Consider the following 22,606-nt stretch of genomic DNA (forward strand, 5'->3'; position numbering starts at 1 on the left):
TTCCACTGGGCTCAACCACCATCCATGGAATGATTGAACATCAGCTGAGAGATGGTTGGGGGAGAAATCAGGTCTCCATGCCACAGGAAGCACTCTGGGAATCAACACCACCATGGGCTATTCACATAAACTTCCCGGACTCTCTAAAATCGAATATCCTGAAATCTGAAATCGGTACCCTCATGACCTTCACTCTCTCCGATCTCTCTTTCCCTGATTTGAAAGCTATCTCCACTGAACCTGGCTCATTTCAAAACACACCTTATCATCTGTCTCTCTTTCCAATTTGCCCTCTGTTCTTTTGCATCTAAAAGCTTTTATCTTTAATTTAATTCTGTTTCTCAAATCACCTCTGTTGAAGTGTTGTTGAAGGGTTGGAAATGTCTAAAGTATCGCATGGCACAGACAGAATTGGTAACATTTAAAGAACCAATGCTGGAAGCTCTCTTTTCATAACATGCACTTCTGCTTTCATCCCAATGTAGATAAATTAGTTAATTTAGTTGCTGTTTTAATCTTATGATATATTTGAATATTATGATAAAATCTACAGCTTTGACCATTTAAGAGTAAATCAACATTAGATAATCTAGTATGTAATCTTTTAAACAGTTGTAATATACAGGATGCAACATTTCTAGCAGTAGTATGCTACTATGTAGTATGCAATGTTTCAAACAGTACTGTGCTAGTATATAGTATGCAACATTTCAAACCATAGTATGCTAAATTGTTGTCACATGACCTCACTTTTACACATTTAATTAAGTGAGTGTTGTCCAGTGGTGAAAGAATTTATTTTGCATTTGTAATCTAATTTTGTGTAAACCCATTTTTTTTTTCTTACATTCTTTTGGTGATCCGATCAAATAATGAGTCAGGAGGGAAATGTTAAAGATTGGGATAAAGTACTCCAAATAGTGGCAATTTTTGGAAATTGTAGTAGGTCATCAGGGTATTTTATGCATACAAAACAAGCATATACTATGCACAGTTTGCAAACGGTATACTACAGAAATAAGAGAAGTATGTTAGTGTGCCATTTCCAACACAGCCATACAAAGTTGCTAAAACCAGAGATTAAAGCCATGTATTTGTCAAACTAATTAATGTTATTGTTGCAGTTTACTGCCTGTTAACCTGTTTGGGTGGCAGTCCTCTTAAAACTCCTTCATGCATGCCTTAAAAATATGTAACATTATATAATCTGTAGCCTTTCACCTCAACTCTATGTATTAGTCTTCATGAATAATGCAGAGAAAAGTTTCCCGATTGCACACTGTCCTGGATATACAGCTCACTGGAAGTGAGCTGAAGATGGTCTTTTCTCTCAGGGCCTCAATCGATCTGAAGGTAACTTGCCCCTGGACATGTTTTAACTGGGGAACACTTAAGTCTGATATAGACCTGACTACACTCTCTGCACTTATCTCTGTTGGGAAAAAGTCTGTAGGACTGTTTTCATCTCATACTTCTAAAAGCATAGTAATAGACAGCTGTGGTTAATGCAGCTTACGAAGGCAAACAAAACAACAAAACAAAAAAGAAAATAACTAGAAAGAAGCACTAAGAACTGTGTATGTGATCCCAACAGAAGAAAATGAGATAAATATATATTAAATAGGACAGGGAGAGTGTAAAAAAAGAAAATGAGAGAAAACAGAATGAGAAAGAGGGACGATAAGAAAAGATAAAAACAGAAAGAGCACACGTAGGTGGAAGAATGACAGAAAAAAGTGGCATTTCTCTGTAGACGGGGCGTCCGCACTTCATTTTTTGAGGAGGCACCAGTGGCAGTCCTGGCTCACTTGGTGCCTTCAGCAAAATAAGACTAAAGGAAAAAATTTCTTCGTTTAAGGTGTGTTAGTGTAAAATGTGTTAGTCAGTAATTTGGCAGGATTTCAGGGTACATGCACTTTTAGAAGCAACATGTTGATTTCCTGTTTAATCATGCTGATTTTCCCCCTCAGTTTAATTACTTTAGGCATAAAATTTTTGTCTACAGATTGGTTTACCAATCTCTACATAAACAGTTTCTTACAAATGTGTACTTAATGTGTGAGCATCCCTGCATCATAAACAAGATAATCCTCTAAAATCTACATGTACACACATTCATGGATGTATTTGCCAAAACACATTTGGATTATATGACTTGATCTTTACGTATTTAACATTTTAAGGCTTAAGTGTACAGCACATAAACACATTAGCAAAGAAAAAAAGAAACTGTTATCCTTTAGTTAGAGGTGAAGTGTGTAATTTATTTTTTATGTTAAAATAAATTGTCCTATATAAGTTTCATATGTAGAGACAACTATAGGTAAGCCAATTGTAGCTTGATTCCACTGGAATGTAGACACTGTGACACAATCCAAACTTTGCTAGAAAAGTGTGTAATTTCTAATGTACAAGCTGCACCAAGCAGAATTGCTATCTGTTTGATTTGCTTAATTGGGCCAGACATAAAAACATTGGCTCAACCAATGGCGAGAGTTTGGAGAGGGACTAATTGTTGGCCCAAACAATGGAAGATATGGGAGTATTTTAAAAGTGTTCGAAAATAGTCATTATTTTTGCAATTCAATTTAGTGCCACAGAAATTATACACTTTGCTTATTTTAAGACATGTTTAACATTTATATACTTTTGTCTACTCTTTCTGAGAGGCTACTGCAATTTTTGTGGTTCCTGTAGACTGATTCATTTAAATCTTTAATAGAACAACTTGCCTCCCAACCTCCATCCCCTCATGCCCATTTTTTGGTGGCCACCGAGAAAACATCTACCATTCCAGCATCAGAAAGCTTGGCTGTGATCACCTGTCAGATGCCATCGTGAGACAGCCACGTTCCTATTGACCCGTCCGATTGGCTGAAAGCCCCCTCTGCACTTCATGGCCCTGGAGACTGGAAGGGTCGATATTCTCCTGCAAGGAGAAATGATTGATCCTTCTCAAAGACCCAAACATCTCTTCTCCCCTGCCTCCCCCGAAACAAAACACTCCATCAGAGGAGAAATCTGGCATAATGATCAGCGTTAAGTGATTAGTAACAGCTCCAGCCTTGTTTTGAGAGGCCCGTCCAGCCTGACACAACATTGGCTCATCCAATGATGTGAGTTGGGGGCAGGACAGTCTGTCAATTTGAAAACAATGTTTATTTTTGCAATTTCGTTCAGAGGCGCACAAATTAAACTTATCAGAAACCGCTCTGACTGATTCATTCGTGTTTTTGATTCAGTAAAAAGAACCAGCTTATAGGTAATTTTTTTAGGAAACAGCTAACTGTATGTTTGTTTGTGCTGTATATTTCACTGTAAATTTAGCACATCTGTGGAAGAGTGTGTTCGAGAACCACTAACGGAACCCAAAGTTATGAAAATAATTTGATTACCATTCAATTGCATTATACAGTAGAGTTCGACCGATATATCGGATTTACCGATTAATCAGGGCCGATAGATGAGTTTTTTTTAACTATCAGCTATCAGAAAAAAATCAACTCCGATAGCATCCGATAGTTATTTTTTGGTTTAATTTCTCCATGGCTGGTGCTGGAGGGTTCTACATTCTGAACTGCTAGGTTCAACAGCATAACTGCGCCCTCTAGAGATTAAATGAAAACAATTACTGACTCTGCATGGAGTTTGTTGTGCAACGTGACTAGGCTATTAATAGAGACGGACAGAGAAATGCCAAGGAATGTATACAAAACACGTTATTTTTATTGTCATGGTACAATAAATCAGTCATTTAAGACAACCACAGATGGTTTGATAATTAATTTGTTTATAACTAATGGAGAATGGCATTGCCGACAAGGTGGAGAGGACACTAACGTTAGCTGTTTGGAAACTGCTTACCTTTACTCTTAATATGTTGTGTTGAATATAAAAAAGTCACATGAATTTGTGCAGATCTGTTGAGTTTTTTTTATTTTTTTCTGGGATTGAGGGGCATCCAATATGTTCCAGTCAGGTTATAAACATGAGCACCCAGAAGAGGTTTTGTTTCTAAGTGAATTTACAAGTTAATTATCAGTAGTAAATCAGTCATTAAAGTCAACCTTATATGAATATGCTGCCTGAGTTTTTGCTTTTGCTCGGCTATTCTCTTGCTTCAGAAGACCAAGCGCTAGAAGTGATTGTTATATAATACAGTGTGTTCATTTGAGGACACATGGATATATATTTTAGACAATGCCATTCTAAAATTACCTTTAAAAAAACAAAACTTGAGTTAATTTTATTTCTATGCCTTTTTCTCTGTCCCTTTCTTGTCCTTCATTCATAGATTTAATATGAAAATAAAATAATAAATATTGTCTGTTCTGATGAAGCATATATTCTCTATATTTGACTCAGTAGGGCAGTGTTTTATTTTACTGCTGAACAAACACATTTGACATGTAATATTTTTATTAGTATTTTCATTAATTTCAGATGGCAGAGGCTTTGAAGAAGGTATCAGTGTGGGAGAAATTTATTAAAGTATCACCATGGAAAGTAATACTTACTAAAGTCAAATAAAATAAAATCACTTTTATTGTCACACAACCATATAGACAAGGGCAATAGTGTGTGAAATTCTTCAGCGCTATTTTACAATCAGTGAAAAGTTTTCATTCATATTCTAAGTTTTAAAAACTATCGTCCGATTAATCGTCTATCGGCCTGTTTTCCCACTTTAGTTATCGGTATCGGCAAAACCACTATCGGTCGACCTCTATTATATGGACCTACAGAGCTGAGATACTTTTCTAAAAGTCTTCGTTTGTGTTCAGCAGAAAAAAGTCATACACATCTGGGATGGCATGGGGGTGAGTAAATCTTGGGATTTCCATTTTTGGGTGAACTATCCCTTTAATAAGAACAAGTTCTCGTTTCCTAAGCCTAGTCTGTGCTGTATTACGCATGAGATGTTATGACAATGTGACTCAGTGAAATATGTGTTTCAACTCTGACAGCCACAGTCCTCATTCTCGTGTCCTACTGGGATTCACACTTCTAGCGTCCACAGTATCTGCTCTGTGAGTCAGAGACAGAGGACAGGCCATCACGCAAGAAAAATAATAGTACAAATCTACTTGCAGGTCAAAGAAAGCAAAATAAAAATTGAATTTCAATGAGCGCCAAGCTCTACATTTAAGTTTATGGCTTAAGGGCGAAAATGGAGGAAATAATTTTTCACTTCCAGATTTTGCCCACACAGACGCTGGTTAAAGGCGATGTTTTAATGAGAAGAATATGTGCTATAACACAAAAACTATTAGGTGCTCGGGGAGGCACACGGGGTCCCTATTCACCACTCTATTTGCCTGTCCTAAACGGGAGCCCACACTTCTAAAACCCTCGTCTCTCATCTTCAAAGCACGACGGCTGGTGGCATGAATAGAGGGCTCCCCCCTCATGGGCAAGACACAGAAAGGGCAGCGGCAGGGGCTGGAGGAAACCTAAGTGGCCCTGGCTGAAGGGTGTCTTTGTTACCCGCCAAGCGTGCTGAATGCCTGGGCCATGATTAAATAGAGGCCCTGGTGGGAGGCCTTCAGCTGGTGGAGCTGATCTCCGGCAGCTCCCCGCAGCCCCAGGTCTCTGAAGAGTAGGGCAGGGGGTATGAGTGGTGCTGTCGGGTGGGCGACAACCTCTGCCATGAGTTTGATACAATGAGGGGATGCTGGAACTGATCGAGTGTACATTAGCGACATGGTTCAAACTAGACATTCAGCATGTGTAGCCCTGTGCTTACTAAAGGTGTTTATTAAATGACAGTGGGGGCATTTATAATTGAGTTGAAAGTTGTTTCTTGGGCACTGGAAACATTTATTTTGTTCAAGCTTTGGAAAGCAGAGAGGAGAAGGTCTGGTCACCAACATATGTTGTGTTACTGGTCTAGTACATTGGTGTGCTAGTGTCCCCTCCAGATTTCTTAACCCTTTCATACATACCTTCACACATATGTTTATGCAACAGCCAGTTACATTACAAGCTGCCAGATTCAAATCGCTTTCGCGCAGACACAGGCTGCGCTGGTCAAGCGTCTGTAATTTATATTTGCTCAGTTACTCATACAGTCTTTTAAACCACAGAATAAGTTTATTTTATATACATACATACAACTCATCACCAAAGTACCATGATAAAAAGTTTATGTTGGTGCAGCTATCCTTATGAGGACTCTCCATAGACATAATGATTTTTATACTGTACGAACTATAGATTCTATCCCTTAACCCTACCCCTAAACCTAACCCCCACAAAAAACGTTCTGCATTTTTACATTTAAAAAAAAAACAAACAAACAAAAAAAACATCGTATAGTATGTTTTTAAGTGATTTGAATTATGGGAACACTAGAAATGCCCTCATAAACCATATTTATAGCATAATACCCTTGTCATTTTCCAGTTTGTAACCTAAAAAAAAGTCCTCGTAAACCACCCAAACCTCAATGTCTGAGATGTCAAATAGTACACATTGGCTAACCGAACTGCTGATATGATTTGTTTATTTGTTTTTTACATCTATAAAAATGAAATAAATAAAACAAATACAGTACAGCAGACATAACCAATATGTTCACGTTAACTATATTATATACAGTATTTTATTTTATGACAATAAATTAAAAAACTTAAATTAAAAAATACTCATCTACACTCTGCCCACCTCTGCTGTCTGTGCAGTGCAAAAATAACTCACAGGGAAATTTAGACCCTACTCATGAAAAGGTTAACTAGTTTAACCAGCAGTGTGAAGAGTGGCTACATTTAAAGTGGGATACTTAAAATTTTGAGCCTGATCTTGAAAATTACAGTGATTGTGGCAACATTTTAGCTAAATCAAATTAAATGGTAATTTACATATATCAATGCAGTTCTGAGGTGAAATGTCCACAGAGTAATGCTAAAAAAAGAGTAAAATTTAAAAACAGATGAGGTTTTGAAGGTTAATGCACTAAATCAAGAAAATCTACTTCCCCACACTTTACCCTACACAAATACAACTGATAAGCAAAGACGAACACCGCAATTACTGAAGCAACCATGTCATTTTGTGGTGCTTCTGTGACACTTTTGACTCATGTGTTGACTCAAGTGTTCTTAAGGACTCATACATTAATCCTTTGCAATGCAAATGCAATGCTATATCAGTTGAGTTATCATGCAGTTTGATTATAACGTGAATGTTAAAATGTATCACATCACAAAGGGAGTAAAAGTCATTGTTGTTTTAGCACCTCTAGTGTACATTTCACCAGGAAACTGCTACAATAAGTATAATGAGCTGTGTAAAAATGTAGGTATAGTAATGTGCTTCTATGTGATCAGTTAGAAAATGTGTCATTGCTGTTGTTGTTTTTTTAATATGATCCAAATGGCGACATCATCCCATACTATGTCATGTCATACTAGTTTAGGATTAACTTAATGCTGATTATTTACTAATGGAACAATATACACATAATTATAGATGATTCAGTTTACATGTTCCACTTTACCTGCAGTCCTTTAACCTGTATTCAACCTACTCAAAAAAAAAGTCTTACCAGAATCTGCAATGGTTACACTGAACCAAAGAAGAAATGTCCTGGTTACTTGCATAACCTCCATTCCCTGATGGAGGGAACGAGAAGTTGTGTTGATGTAGTGACACTAGGGGTCACTCTTGTGAGCCCGAAACACCTCTGGTCTTTGATAAAAGGCCAATGAAAATTGGCGAGTGGTATTTGCATTCCACTCCCCCGAACATTCGGGTATAAAAGGAGCTGGTATGCAACCACTCATTCAGGTTTTGTGCTGAGGAGCCGAGACAAGGTCCCGGCCATTTCAGCGGGTAGTCCAGCGTTGTGGCAGGAGGGACATTTTCTCGTTCCCTCCATCAGGGAACGGAGGTTACGCAAGTAACCAGGACGTTCCCTATCTGTCACTCACTCCACGTTGTGTCAATGTAGTGACACTAGGGGTCCCTATACAAAATGCCACAACTGGCTGAACTGTGTTACGTGAACTGGCGGTGTGTGATGGCAGACCACTGTGTGCCTCGTAGCCAGTGCACCAGGCCAACACATAACCTCCCCCTACGCTGTAATGAGTGTTGACTGCCCAAAAGATAGAGACAGGCTAGCCCAGTCGTGGCCTCTTATCCTCTCTTTTTTTCTCTCCCCAAAAAAAAGAGTGAAATTTGTTAACCGACTGGGGCCACCACGTCAACGTCGGGGGGGGGGGGGTGTCACTCCCAAGGGGAAGACACCGCGGAGACCACACCCCGCCCAGGGGGGGGGGGGGGATTTTGAGTGGAAATATGTCACATGGTCTTGCCGAGTTTGTCGGAAGTATGTCATGTGGAGAAGTCGTCCTGGTTAGTTCCCTGATGGAGGAAATGAGACGTTGTGTTGATGTAGTGACACTAGGTGTCACTCTTGTGAGCCCGAGACACCTCTGGCCTTTGATAAAAGGCCAATGAAAAGGCCCACTGACATATTGGTATAAAAGGAGCTGGTATACAACCACTCATTCAAATTTTATGCTGAGGAGCCGAGACAAGGTCCTGGCCATTTCAGTGGGTAGTTCAGCATTGTGGCAGGAGGGACACAACGTCTCGTTCCCTCCATCAGGGAATGGAGGTTACGCAAGTAACCAGGACGTTCCCTATCTGTCACTCACTCGACGTTGTGTAAAAAACGCCGCAACTGGCTGAACTGTGTTATGTGAACTGGCGGTGTGTGATGGGCAGACCACTGTGTGCCTCGTAGCCAGCGCACCAGGCTGACACGTAACCTTCCCCAACACTGTTATGAGTGTCAAACGGCCCTTTGGGACAAGTTGACCACCCAAAAGATAGAGACGGGCTAGCCCAGTCGTGGCCTCTTATCCCCTTTTTTTCCCCACTCCCTAAAAAAAGGGGGATTAGGACACCGTGGAGACCACATCTCGCCTAGATAGAGGGGGGTATTTAAGTGGAAATACGTCACATGGTCTTGCCGAGCTATGCCGGAAGTATGCCATGTCGAGAAGTCCCATGGTAGGTCCTAACATACGGGGGAGGAGTTACTACAAGCATGGAGACTAGGGCAGAGGGGCCTTTGCCCAAGGAAGACGCAGTTTGCCAACAGGGAAACGAATTAGCGGAAAATATGCGTCGCATGGGGTTACCTACGGGGAACCGCCACATGCGGAGCACCTACCCCAGTACAGGGCTTTAGTTAGCATGTGTACTGGGCCAGCAGCGAGTCTCTCTGAAAACTCGACTGCCACAGGGCTGGGAGGAAGTCAACCAGGGAACACAGTTTGTGAACACTACTGGGAGTTAACGGCGCACGTCTTCAGCTCAGGGGAGGTGAAAGGCGCTATGTGCAAGCGATACACCCGGCCAGCTGTCCTGGACTTACCTGATTGTGCCTGCCACTACACGGGACGAAACCGGTTCCACCTGGAGATTGTAGAACCCCGCAAAGGTGTTGGGTGTTGCCCAGCCCGCTGCTCTGCAAATGTCTGTTAGAGAGGCGCCACTGGTCAAGGCCCAGGAGACCATCACACTCCTGGTAGAATGGGCTCGTAGCCCTGCCGGAGGCAGCACGTCCTGAGCGTGATATGCCATTGCTATGGCGTCAATGAGCCAGTGGGCGATCCTCTGCTTGGAGACAGCACTTCCTTTCCACTGTCCACCAAAGCAGACAAAGAGCTGCTCAGAGACTCTAAAGCTCTGTGTGCAATCCAAATAGATGCGTAAAGCACGCACCGGACACAGCAACATCAGGGTTGGGTCTGCCTCCTCCTGGGGCAGTGCTTGCAGGTTCACCACCTGATCCCTAAAAGGGGTCGTGGGAACCTTGGGCACATAGCCCGGTCGGGGTCTCAGGATCACGTGAGAGTAGCCTGGACCGAGCTCCAGGCACGTTTTGCTGACAAGGAACGCTTGCAGGTCTCCTACCCTCTTGAGGGAAGTGAGCGCAGTCAGGAGGGCATTCTTCAAAGAGAGTGCCTTAAGCTCAGTTGACTGCAGGGGCTCAAAGGGGGCTCCCTGTAGACCCTGAAGAACTACAGAGAGGTCCCATGCGGGAATGAGGCTCGGTCTGAAGGGATTCAACCTCCTGGTGCCTCTCAGGAACCTGATGATCATGTCGTGCTTCCCTAAGGACTTACCGTCCACTGTGTAGTGGTGTGCCGCTATAGCGGCTACATACACCTTCAAGGTGGAGGGGGACAGCCACCCTTCCAACCTCTCCTGCAGGAAGGAAAGCACAGATCTGACTGCGCACCTCAGGGGTTCTTCACGTCGGGAAGAACACCACTTAGCGAACAGACACCACTTCAAGGCATACAGGCGCCTCGTAGAGGGGGCCCTAGCCTGAGTGATCGTGTCCACCACCGCGGGTGGTAGGCCACTTAAGTCTTCTGCATCCCGTCCAGGGGCCAGACATGGAGATTCCAGGGGTCTGGTCGCCTGTGCCAGATGGTGCCCCACCCCTGAGAAATAAGGTCCTTCCTCAGGGGAATTCGCCGGTGGGGGGCTGTTGTGAGGGGCATGAGGTGAGGTCTGAGAACCACGTCTGGGTGGGCTAGTAGGGTGCTACCAGGACAACCTGCTCCTCGTCCTCCCTGACCTTGCACAGGGTCTGTGCAAGTAGACTCACTGGGGAAACGCATATTTACGTAGTCCAGGGGGCCAGCTGTGTGCCAGTGCATCTATACCGAGAGGTGGACCACCTGAGGGTTGAATCTCCACTCTCCCCTGAGGGTAACCTGTTGTGACAGCACGTCTGCTGCAGTGTTGAGGTCGCCCGGGATGTGAGTGGCTCGCAGCGACTTGAGGTGCTGCTGACTCCAGAGGAGGAGACGGCGGGCGAGTTGTGACATACAACGGGAGCGTAAACCGCCTTGACGGTTGATGTATGCCACCGTTGTCATGTTGTCTGTCCGAACTAACACATGCTTTCCCTGGATTAATGGCCGAAACCTCCGCAGGGTGAGCAGAATTGCCAACAACTCGAGGCAGTTGATGTGCCAACGCAGCCGCGGGCCCGTCCTGTATGCCCATTGCATACAGCGCCCCAGCCCAATTTGGAGGCGTCTGTCATAACCACGATGCGCCTGGAGACCTGCTCTAGGGGAACGCCTGCCCATAGAAATGTGAGGTCGGTCCAAGGGCTGAAGAGGCAGTGATAGACCGGCATGATGGCCACGCGATGTGTCCTGTGACGTCATACCCATCTCGGGACTCGAGTCTGGAGCGGTCTCATATGCATCAACCTGAGCGGAGTGGCCACTGCTGAGGATGCCATATGCCCTTTGCGACGAGCAGACAGGGTGCGGGATCTCGAACCACGCCGGGGCAAGATGTGCCGGATAGCCTCCGTCTGCTGCTTCACCGCCGAGAACTGCTGAGCAATGTCCTCGATGGTGTCGCCAAACTGGCCAACCTGGGAAATGGGGTGCCAAGGAACTGTGCCTTGTTGGCCTCTCCCATCTCGACCAGGTTGAGCCAAAGGTGGCACTCCTGGATCACCAAGGTGGACATCGCCCACCCGAGAGGCCGCGCCGTCGCCCGGAGAGTGAGGTCGGTCGCCGAGCGCAGCTTCTGCATCAATACCGGGGCAGAACTACCCTCGTGCAGTTCCTTTAGTGCCTTGGATTGGTGGACTTGCAGGAGAGCCATGGTGTGCAGGGCGGAGGCGGCTTGTCCAGCGGCACCATAGGCTTTGGCCGTCAGGGACGACGTAAACCTACAGGCCTTGGATGGGAGCCTTGGGTGCCCGCGATAGGTGGCAGCGCTCTGCGGGCATAGGTACACGCACGAATAGGAGGGGAGCCCAGCTGAGGCTTCCGCGTCCGACTGGACGAGCCAGCTCTCCGATGCTGCGCTCGAGAGCTCATCACCTTCGCGGGCTCCGAACAAGAGGTTGAACTCGCCGTGAGGCGAGCCGGCGGACTCATCCGGAAGCCCGATCGGGGCAGACAAGTGTGCTGGGGAATGGGAGGTCCGTGGGGGGATACCCGGTGGAGGTGGTCCCACTGGGGTCCCCAAATCGCCCCCAGAGCTAGCCATGCTGTCCTCATACTCGTGGGTAGAAGGACTGAGGCGGGGAGCCGCTGGGGTGGCTTTCTTTCTTACGAAGGCAAGCCACGACCGCATCGTTGCCATGGACATGTTCTCGCAATGAGCACATGACCCATCCACGAATGCTGTCTCCATGTGGGCAGCGCCCAGACACGAAAGACAGCGATCGTGACCTTCAGAAGGCGAGAGATAATGACCGCAACCAGGAATAACACACAAACGGAAAGGCATCTTTAAAAAGACGCGTCTTTAAAAAGACATTCCATGTGTGCCGCTCTTTTAGATAAATATACTCTTTTTTAGAATATACTCTTTTATTTCTGCCGAAGCGCCCAGGGGCATTCTCTGCAGTGCACCAGTGCAGAGGGGGTAGAAGCCGCTGAAATGCGCCATCAGATCCAGCAGAGATGAATGAACAGCCGTGGGAATTCAGCTCAGTGAGCATCGACCGTTCGGCTCCGAAGAGAAAATCTGAATGAGTGGTTGCATACCAGCTCCTTTTATACCCGTATGTTCGGGGGAGTGGTATGCAAATACCACTCACCAGTAAAACAATCTTAGTGTTTCATCATATGTAAACCCTTCAAAACAATTCAAGCTACATAGCTCTCTAGGCTTGAAGCACCACGATTCTCCAAGTATCATTTGCAACTAGGGTTGCCACGGTGTACGGTGTTACTGATTTTACTTGGTACAAGGGACAACACCAGTGTGAAATGTATACCGGGTAAAAGTGGGAAACATTATGAATGGAACTTTCAATATCAAATACAAATACAATAGCCTAACGAATAGAATAGCCTTAACTAAAGAGTTGCCTAATGAAAAGTTTGCGACCCATTATAAATAAAACTAAATAATGCATTGAAAGCCAGATGTTCCTTACCAACATATCAAATTAAACAGGCAGCAAAGTACGCACACTGACAGAAGATGTTTAATTGCAGGTAGCAAATATAATGTGCATGGTGGGTAACTGTAAGGCGTCTCAGATTCGGAATGACACAAGAAATGCTGTTAGACACACAGACATGTGCTTGAAGATACACAATTTATTATATTTTTAAGAACAGATGACAGAAAAGCCGTCTATGCGCATATCTGACGAGCTGTTTGTTTGGAGGTGTGCAGTCTTGTGGAACACGCATATGTAAAGGGCTCTCACTCTTTCTTTGTTTCAGTCTTCTGAACAATTTTTGCAAGAGTACTATTGTCTATATGAGAATGCTGCAAATGACCTCAGACCATCTCAGCTCAAGAGGTGCTCTGAGCTCAGGTCGCTTTATTTCCACAGAGCAGTTCGTTGTGAGCGCAGCTCTGCAGGGTCACTTTATTTATAGCCTATACATCTGTGATTAAATCATAAAATAACACAAAAACACATTCACCTCGAACCATAATTTATATTTCAATGATTATTATTATCATTATAATTATTATGTTTACATTTATAATTATTTTTATATCTTAATTTGTATTAGTAATTTTCCGCCTGTTGTCAAAGATGGATACTTACATGACGGTAAATGGAAAGGTGGTTATATATGTTTTAGTTTTTTGACCACTTCGTTATTTTAATTGCTTTTTTGTTTCGTTTGAAGTACAGTTTGAATTTAGAAATGTTTTTGGTTTAAGTTTTTCGTTTTTTAAATAAATGAATTTAATTTTCAATGCAAAATCACTAAAGCAAGAATATTCACCGATCCCTCAGGTTTTCGGTGTAATTGGATAAATATATATTTTTTTAGAAAAACATAGTGAACATATTTCTCGCATATCGCCCAGCGCTAGGAGGGAACAAAATCATTTATTCACACACATTCAAAGTCATTACCCTTCTTAGGCATCTAAACTGGGTCCTGGGATGACAGGTAATAAAACACAAACATTAAACCCACAACAACCCACAATAAGTGATGTATTTGCCCGGACAACGAAATAACCGACTGGAATCCCATGATGGAGAGAATGCACGGATGAAGAAGGTTCGTTGCCAAAGAGATGCTGCCCTTCACAATAGGGCTGCAACTAATGATTATTTTGGTAATCGATTAATCTAACGATTATTAGAACGATTATTAGACTATTCTGCGATTATTGCAACAATTAATTATTAGCTCTTAACCGATTATTCAGCTTGTGCCCCGACTTAAAAGATTGTATTAAACATGCTTACTCACAATAAAGACATTTTAAAAACACCTCTAAATGACATTCACTGAATTAAAGAAAAAAACAACAACAACTTTTTTAAGTTTAATTCAGTAAAGAAATTCACTTCAAAAAAATCCTATTGTTATTGTGTTTTTGTCTTGTTTTACATTTAAAATTGTCTATAAATCCTTAAAACAAGATACATTTACTTGAGAAGCAACATATAAGATATTTAGACTTTCTTTAAAAGAATGTATCTTAAATATAAGTGTATTTTGTATATAAGTGTATTTTTTCACTTGGTTATACTTCTGCGAGTGCAGTAAAGACAAAATATACTTATATTCACGATCTATTCTATAAAAGCAAGTCTAAATATCTTATATGCTGCTTCTCATGTGAATGCATCTTTTTTTTAAAGGATTTTTAGATATTTTAAAATATTTGTATTTTTAATATTATATTCAACTTTGAGGATGGGGGTGTGGTCATGTGTCTGACTGCAGGAGAGAGAGAGCAGTGAGGCTTGTCACCAGGGTTGCAATTATCTCTAACACCTGTCTCTTGTTTTAGTGATGGTGAAGGGAGACCTGATAAGGCGCACCAGCACATCAGTTTGGCTGAGAAAGAGAGCGACACGAGAGCACGGTGTTTATGTTATTGAGTGTGGTGAAGAAGCTACATGAGTTGAGTGTTTGATAAAGCAGCCAAACAATACAAGACGCTAAAGGCAGAAAATAAAAAGACTTGCCTGAACTGTTTCGTTGTCTCCTGACTCCTCCATTGCCCCGAATGACTAAAATTTCTCGCACTAGTACCGAAATCAGGGAATGGAGGACAATGCCGTTATGGAGTCTTCATCGCTGGGCGAAGTTATCAAGTCCCCACTCCGCAGGCTACTGGGCAGGGGAGTATCGGATACAGTCTAAAAGGGGATACATATCAAGCTTTGGTGGATTCGGGTTGTTCTCACACTTCTATCCACCAACGCTTGGTGCAAGGCGGTGCATTGGGTGCGAATAGATGGGTGAGGCTGTGGTGTGTGTATGGGGATATTCACATGTATCCGATGGTTACCATTGAGATACTATTCAGGGGAAAAAAGCATAGAGTAGAGGCCGCGGTTAATTCCCGCCTTACCCATCCACTAATCTTGGGAACGAATTGGCCTGATTTTAAGAATTTATTAAGGGATTTTTATCTGTCTGTCTGCGGGATAGAGAGAGTGGTGAGGCTTGTCACCTGGGTTGTAATTATCTCTAACACCTGTCTCTTGTTATAGAGATGGCAGAGGGAGACCTGATAAGGCACACCAGCACATCAGTTTGGCTGAGAGAGCGACACGAGAGCACGGTGTCGGCGTGTACTGAGTGTATTAAAAAGTTTATGTTACTGAGCGTGGTGAAGAAGCTGCGTGAATTGAGTATTTGATAAAGCAGCCAAACAATACAAGACGCTGAAGGCAGAAAATAAAAAGACTTGCCTGAACTGCTTCATTGTCTGCTGATTCCTCCATTGCCCCGAAGAACTGAACTTTCTCACGTCAACATTCTCAGATATCAATTTTTTCTTCTGCAGTATAGCTACTAAAGAACATGTATATTGTTTTAAAGGAGTTTTAGATATTTATATTAGAAAACAAGCCAAAACAAATCAAAAACATATTTTGTTGCAGTGTATAATGGGGCGAAGACTACCCTCTCTCACATTTTTGTTCACTTCAATCCATCTTTAACTCACAAAAAAACAAACTCTCTCTTATTAATGAAGCTGTGTATTGCCAATTTTCTTCACAATAAGAAATGTACAGTGACACATATTATGATTCAGTAAGTCGCGAGCCATCACGTTATAATCTAGCTGCATTAAGCGTGCACACTTGAGGGATGAGCATCTCGTGACAGAGTGTGCATCAGCTGGGGGAAGATTAAATCTCTGCCCCTTAGATCGGGATATCCGCGCAACTCATAGAAGAGGCGCTGACCGCACAGAGAAATGCCAGTTTCGGAGTTTGTAGTTATTTACATGACCAGCTTCCTTATTATTTGAACTTTAATAAAGCTATAACGCATTAACTGCATTTAAGATGTACCGCTGGGGTGTTTCCTTTAAAGAGTTCCAGCTCCACTTATTCTACAATGAGAGTGCTTCTGTATTTACTTATTTGGTATTTTTGCATTATAATTCCCTCATACTATGCAATCTACATCACCTGAAGCTGTTTGGAAAGTTTAGAGTGCATCTGGACTGTGAGCTGTGTAATTCTTCCTCTCCTCAATCAGGCGCGAGCTGCAGTGCTGCTCTTGTGTGCCGTCATTAGAGTTTAATGTGATCTCATGTTACATTAAATTAGATAAAATAACTATGACAACAAAAATTTTTGTTGACAATTTTTTATTGTCGACGTTGTCAATAATGTCAATTAATCATTTCAACCCTACTTCACTACTGTTGAAAAGCCATCTTTCAAAAAGTTGAACAACACACATTTTAATTGCAAATCTTTTTCAGTTTCATTTGAATTTTTAGTAAAATAAATAAAAAATACAGTCAAAAGTTTGAAATCAAGCTGCCTTGTGTTATTGTGTAGGCTATTGCTTAACGAAAATGACCCCATAGTACCACTTAGCATCCAAACAGCGGTAATACCGGTGTTAACTGGTTTCAACATGAACACCGCACCGGTGTGAAAATTATGATATCGTGGCAAGTCTATTTGCAACCTGGTAATTCACAAATAATGTTTATTTGTCTTGTCAATCTGTTGCCTGTCAAAGCGAGCTGCCTAAGCAATTGTTCTCTATCACAGCCGAACAGTATCCCTGTCCATTTCCCTTGACTACGAAAAAAGGCAAAGTGAGAGCAAAAAAACACTGAATGAAACATAAAGGGAAAGGGAAAACATCTAGAGAGATGCTCCTCTCTACTACAGCACAATTTTGATTGCATTCTCTTTCCCTAGAATCATGAAAACTGCAGAAAACCCCTTGAAGAAATGTAAGCCTCCCCTATCACAGAGCTCAATTCTGGGGGGCGAAATAAATATCTGCAGTAGAGCGGTGAAGTCTGTTTGCCACCTACCATTTGCTGTTATATTGATCTGAGGTAAAGGTGCTTCTATTTCACTGGGCTAAAAAACGAGACTCTAATGCTTCCAGTGACACATGCGCAGCCACAGAATCACAAGAAGATATACCAACAAAATCCTTGGAAATGGCTGGAGATTAAGGATATAAGAATGTAATATTTTTCATGTTAATTTAAAAGCAACTTTTGTCCTCCGTAAGCTGCTAAGAGCTCTATCTATTAAAAAAAACAAAAAACAAAAAAAAAAAAACAAGAGTTTGTGTATTTGGCTGGGTTAAGACCATATCTTCGATGCGTGTTGGTGAGTGAGGGTATTTTTGCGAGTAAATATATGCAAATGGGTGATGTTTGATGAGCCATTGTTTTCTGGTGGTAGGGTCTTTCCCCCAGCTCATCTCCTAATTGGAGTCTCCACACAAACACAAACTCCCATTGGTGCAACCCCAAATGCCCCAACACAGCATCACATGTACACACCCACGCACAAACAAGCCCGTGAACAGCTTGTTTTGTGTGATGACAGTCACCTCTAGCATCTCTGTAGCCAATTAAATGTGTTTTCAAGACTTGACAGATCATTTTCCACTCCCCCTTCCTCCCTAATGTACGATCTTGTCTTTACACATCAATGGGAATGTGTCACAGCCAATGGCAGGCTAGCATCTAAAGAGCCATGAAGGTTTGAAGAACACACACAGGATTTGGACATGTTCATGTAGTTAGCGCTCAGAGGTCTTAGGGGCCTTTCAGAACAAAAACTTATTTACTTATAAAAGCAGATATGCTGCACAACAGTCAAAGACGTCTGTCTAGCACATGCTTGCACAGAAAACAAGTGAAAACAGCTCAAATGGGTGCAAAAGATGATGGGCGTTCAGACCGAATGCATTCTTGTGCTAACAAAAAGCTAGACAGTTCAACCAAACAGAATAGAACACGAGTCTCGAGACACGTTTTAAAAAGTACAAATTGTTTTCAACTTAATAAAACATGGCGCTCATGCACAAGATGCTAAAAAAAAAAAAAAAACAGTGCAGAAGGTAGGTGTTGTTCAGACCGAACGTGTTCTTGGGCTAAAACAGCTAGATGCAGCACAATGAATAACAGATAAGAGAATGCAGGTGTCACAAGGTGTTATGGGTGTTTAAAAGCTCTAAAAACTTCTAAAAAAACGTGCTGTTCCTGCATAGACACTAAAAAACAGCGAGATGTGGCACAATGGTCAAAGATGTCCATCTAGTGCATGTTTACATAGAAAAACACATTAAAAAACAGTGCAGACAGACACAAAATGCATAGGAGCCGTTCTTCCACTATATACAGTACATATACAGTATATACAGTATCAGAACACATGTGTCTCAAGGCACACTTTTAAAAGTTAACGTTCTTTTTAACTTGACATGGCATATAAAACAGTGTTCCTGTGTGAAACGCTAAAAAACTGCGAGACATGGGTCAGCAGTCAAAGACGTTGATCTAGCACACGTTTACAAAGACAAACATTGCAGACGGACGCAAAAGTTGTGCAACGGTCATATTTGTCCATCTAACCCATGTTTACATAGAAAAAACTATTTAAAGAAAAGTGCAGACAGATCCAAAGACTTAAGGGGCCATTCAGAACTTCAGACCAAATGTGTTCTAGCATTAAAAAAATCTAGATGCAGTGTAATGAAAATAACAGAATTCAGGTGTCTCGAGGAGCATTTTTAAAAGTAGAAGTTCTTTTTAATTTGACATTAACATGGCACTCCTACACGAGATGCTAAAATACTGCAAGAAGTAGTGCAACGGTCAAGGCATCCATCTAGTGCATGTTTACCAAAAAAAACAAAAAAACAACAAAAAAAAACTTATTGAAAAACAGCGCAGATGGATGCAGTAACCTATAGGGGGCCATTTAGATTATACGTGTTCTTGTGTTTAAAAAGCTAGATGCAGCAAAACAAATATATCAGAACACAGGTGTCTTGAGGTGCATTTTTAAAGTTGCTGTCTAAAAACATGGCACTCCTGCGTGAGACGCTGAAAGAACAGCGAGAGTTGGTGCAGTGGACAAAGACAACCATCTTAAGCATGTTTATATAGAAAAACTATTGAAAAACAGTGCAGACAGACAGACACAAACCCCACATTCAGTCTGAACGGCCCCTTACACTGTAAATCATCTGCCACAGAGCCAAGAAATAATCGTAAATATACACTCATTAGTATTCATACAATCTCTGTGCCACATGCATACATAAACTATACTGTACGTTGCTAGCATATATACACACAGACGCTAATGCATATGTAATCAGTGACCTGACCTCTCTCCTACAAACATCTCCTGCATTTTTCACAGCACCAAGTTTGTAGATATACTCATACTCAAATAGACACACACAAATGACCTCACTCCCACACACATATATATAAACACAATACATTGCCAAGTTTTGCTAGCCTTCAAGAGCTTTCGGGTGAAAGGATACTTCCCAGCATGCTCCACTGCCACCCTGTAGTCGATGTAGCTGTTGCTGGGATGGAAGTTAAAGATGAACAGAAGTTTTGCTCGTTCGAATACGATGACCTTATCAGCCTGATTTAGAGTTGTGACCACTGCCTGAATAGTAACAACAAAAAAAAAGCAATAAACTATGTAAATGACCCCCAAACACAATGCAAATGATTTATTGAAAAATGTTTGCTTTCATAGACATTTTGATTGCACATTTTGGTATCTTGAAAATCTGTGCATGCTATTGTTGAGATCTCTTCTGAAACTCTAAATGTGAAATGTGTGAAATAGGGCTGGGCGATAGGACGATATTATCGGATATCGATGATGTTTTACAAAGATCCTGATGCCGATTGCGACACTCATTGACAGAAAATGATCGACAATATTGGGAAATGACAAAACCATGGATGAGAAGTCAGCAAATATTTTAAATAGTAGCCCAGGGTGTGAAACTAGCACCTGCAAAATGCGACAAGGCCGAATCCAGTCCACAAGGTCCTCGTCCAAATGTATTTCATGTGCGGGTCATTTTGCTCATCGACCCGCAACAGGCGGGCTGGACTATAAGACGTCTCGGAGTGACACATGACAAGAAATGCTGTTAGTCACAAAGACGCACTTGAAGAAACACACTTTATTATATTTTTAAGAACAGACAAAATGAAAGACGTCAATGCTTGTGTCTGATTCACTGTTTGTTCGGAGGAGTGCAGCGCAAGCCTGTCTCGTGGAACAAGTGCATATAAAGAGTTTTCACTCTTTTTTCTCTGTTTCATTCATCTGTAAACTGTTTGCAAGAATAATGTCGTCTATGAGAATGCTGCAAATTATCTCCGATCATCACGGGACGGGAGAAGCTGTGAGTTTAATGCACTTTATTTCCACACGGTTAACATGCATTGTGAATGCAACTCTGCAGGTTCAGTAATATATATCTTTGTATAAAATAAACAAAAACAAAAGTGATTAAATCATAAAGTAATGCAAGACACATTCACCTTGAACCTAAAATTGATTTCTATTTTCTTTTCTTTAGGCAGCATTAACTGTATTACCAAAATGCAATACAAACACAAATTCGATAAGAACAAACTTTTGGCAGCATTATTTTGGGAACACAAGGGAATTTATTAGGCTTATTTATTATGATTTTTATTGTCTTTACATTTATAATTGTCTTTAGTTCTTAATCTGCATGCTATTAGTAATTTTCCACCTGGTGTTGTTGACGGATACTTGCGTGATGGGAAATGGAGCCGCTGGAGACGTTAAATGTTGGTAAATAAGGTGGTTAAACATGATTTTTTGATCACTTTGTTATTTTATTGCTTTTTTTGTTTAGTTTATTAGTTATTTATTAGTGCAATTTGAATTTAGAAATGTATTTTGTTTATGTTTTTCCTGTTTCGATAATACATTTTTTAAAGCAAAATCAATAAAGCAAAAAAATTCACCGGCCTTTGGCAGGGGGGTTGACGTTGTAATCATATATCGCAATATTTTTTAAGGCGATTATCGATAAAATCATTTTAACATATCGGCCAGCCCTAGTGTGAAACACATTACTTGTGTATTTGTCTCAGGAATAAAAGCAGGAGATTTCAGCAAAAGTCTCCATTTGCTCTCCATTTAATCTCATTGCTGTCTAGAAGAAACAACTGAGATATTAAAGAGATCTCTTTTTGATCATTCTTTCCTATGGGAATCTCTTCTGTGTCTGTGATTGTTAGTCTGAGTATGATTCCTCTGTCAGGAGAATAAATGATATGAGTCTCTGATTATGTTGATAAATTAGAAGCATTTGACATAAACTGTGAGCCTCTGAGGCAAGACGGATTTTTATACCGTTTAATACAGTGAAAATCTGATTTCTGGCGTCTGCAGTGCAAAGTGTATGCGTAAAATGTCTTTGTGCTATGGAGTGTCATGCCTGGTTGGCTGTATTATGCAATTTCATTATCATATGGGCCATGCATCTCACATCCCATTTATTATAAGAGATAAATAGCTCCCTACAGTGTAACAGATGGCAAGAAACGATTCAGCAAGTAGATTTACACTGGGATTCTTCTATAAGTTAAAGAATACAGTTCATGGAAATATTAAAATTATTTAATCATTTATTCACACTTAGAGTATGACATTCCAAACCCGCATTTCTTTCTCTCTTATGTGGAACACAAAAGGATGTACCAGTCTCACTTTTCCATGCAATTATAGAATGGAGTGGGAAATGGAGATTTCAAGCTTTAAAAAGGACACATAAACACTATAAGATATCATATAAGTGGTCAACATGACTTACTATATTAATATACAGGTGCATCTCAATAAATTAGAATGTCGTGGAAAAGTTCATTTATTTCAGTAATTCAACTCAAATTGTGAAACTCGTGTATTAAATAAATTCAATGCACACAGACTGAAGTAGTTTAAGTCTTTGGTTCTTTTAATTGTGATGATTTTGGCTCACATTTAACAAAAACCCACCAATTCACTATCTCAAAAAATTAGAATATGGTGACATGCCAATCAGCTAATCAACTCAAAACACCTGCAAAGGTTTCCTGAGCCTTCAAAATGGTCTCTCAGTTTGGTTCACTAGGCTACACAATCATGGGGAAGACTGCTGATCTGACAGTTGTCCAGAAGACAATCATTGACACCCTTCACAAGGAGGGTAAGCCACAAACATTCATTGCCAAAGAAGCTGGCTGTGCACAGAGTGCTGTATCCAAGCATGTAAACAGAAAGTTGAGTGGAAGGAAAAAGTGTGGAAGAAAAAGATGCACAACCAAC

The 22,606-nt window shown here is 41.4% G+C and overlaps 1 protein-coding gene across 1 annotated transcript in view; it reads right to left on the reverse strand.

Moving 5' to 3' along the window:
* The window catches only part of LOC127432841 (1,4-alpha-glucan-branching enzyme-like), a 261,140-nt gene that overhangs the window by 40,609 nt on the left and 197,925 nt on the right, over positions 1–22,606 (reverse strand). The window contains exon 14 of the mRNA XM_051684290.1: positions 19,779–19,909. Within this exon, the coding sequence (XP_051540250.1) occupies positions 19,779–19,909 (131 nt within the window). The remainder of the gene's footprint in view (positions 1–19,778; positions 19,910–22,606) is intronic.

Source organism: Myxocyprinus asiaticus, chromosome 42 (assembly GCF_019703515.2).
Source record: "Myxocyprinus asiaticus isolate MX2 ecotype Aquarium Trade chromosome 42, UBuf_Myxa_2, whole genome shotgun sequence".
In the NCBI taxonomy this organism is placed as follows: Eukaryota; Metazoa; Chordata; class Actinopteri; order Cypriniformes; family Catostomidae; genus Myxocyprinus; species Myxocyprinus asiaticus.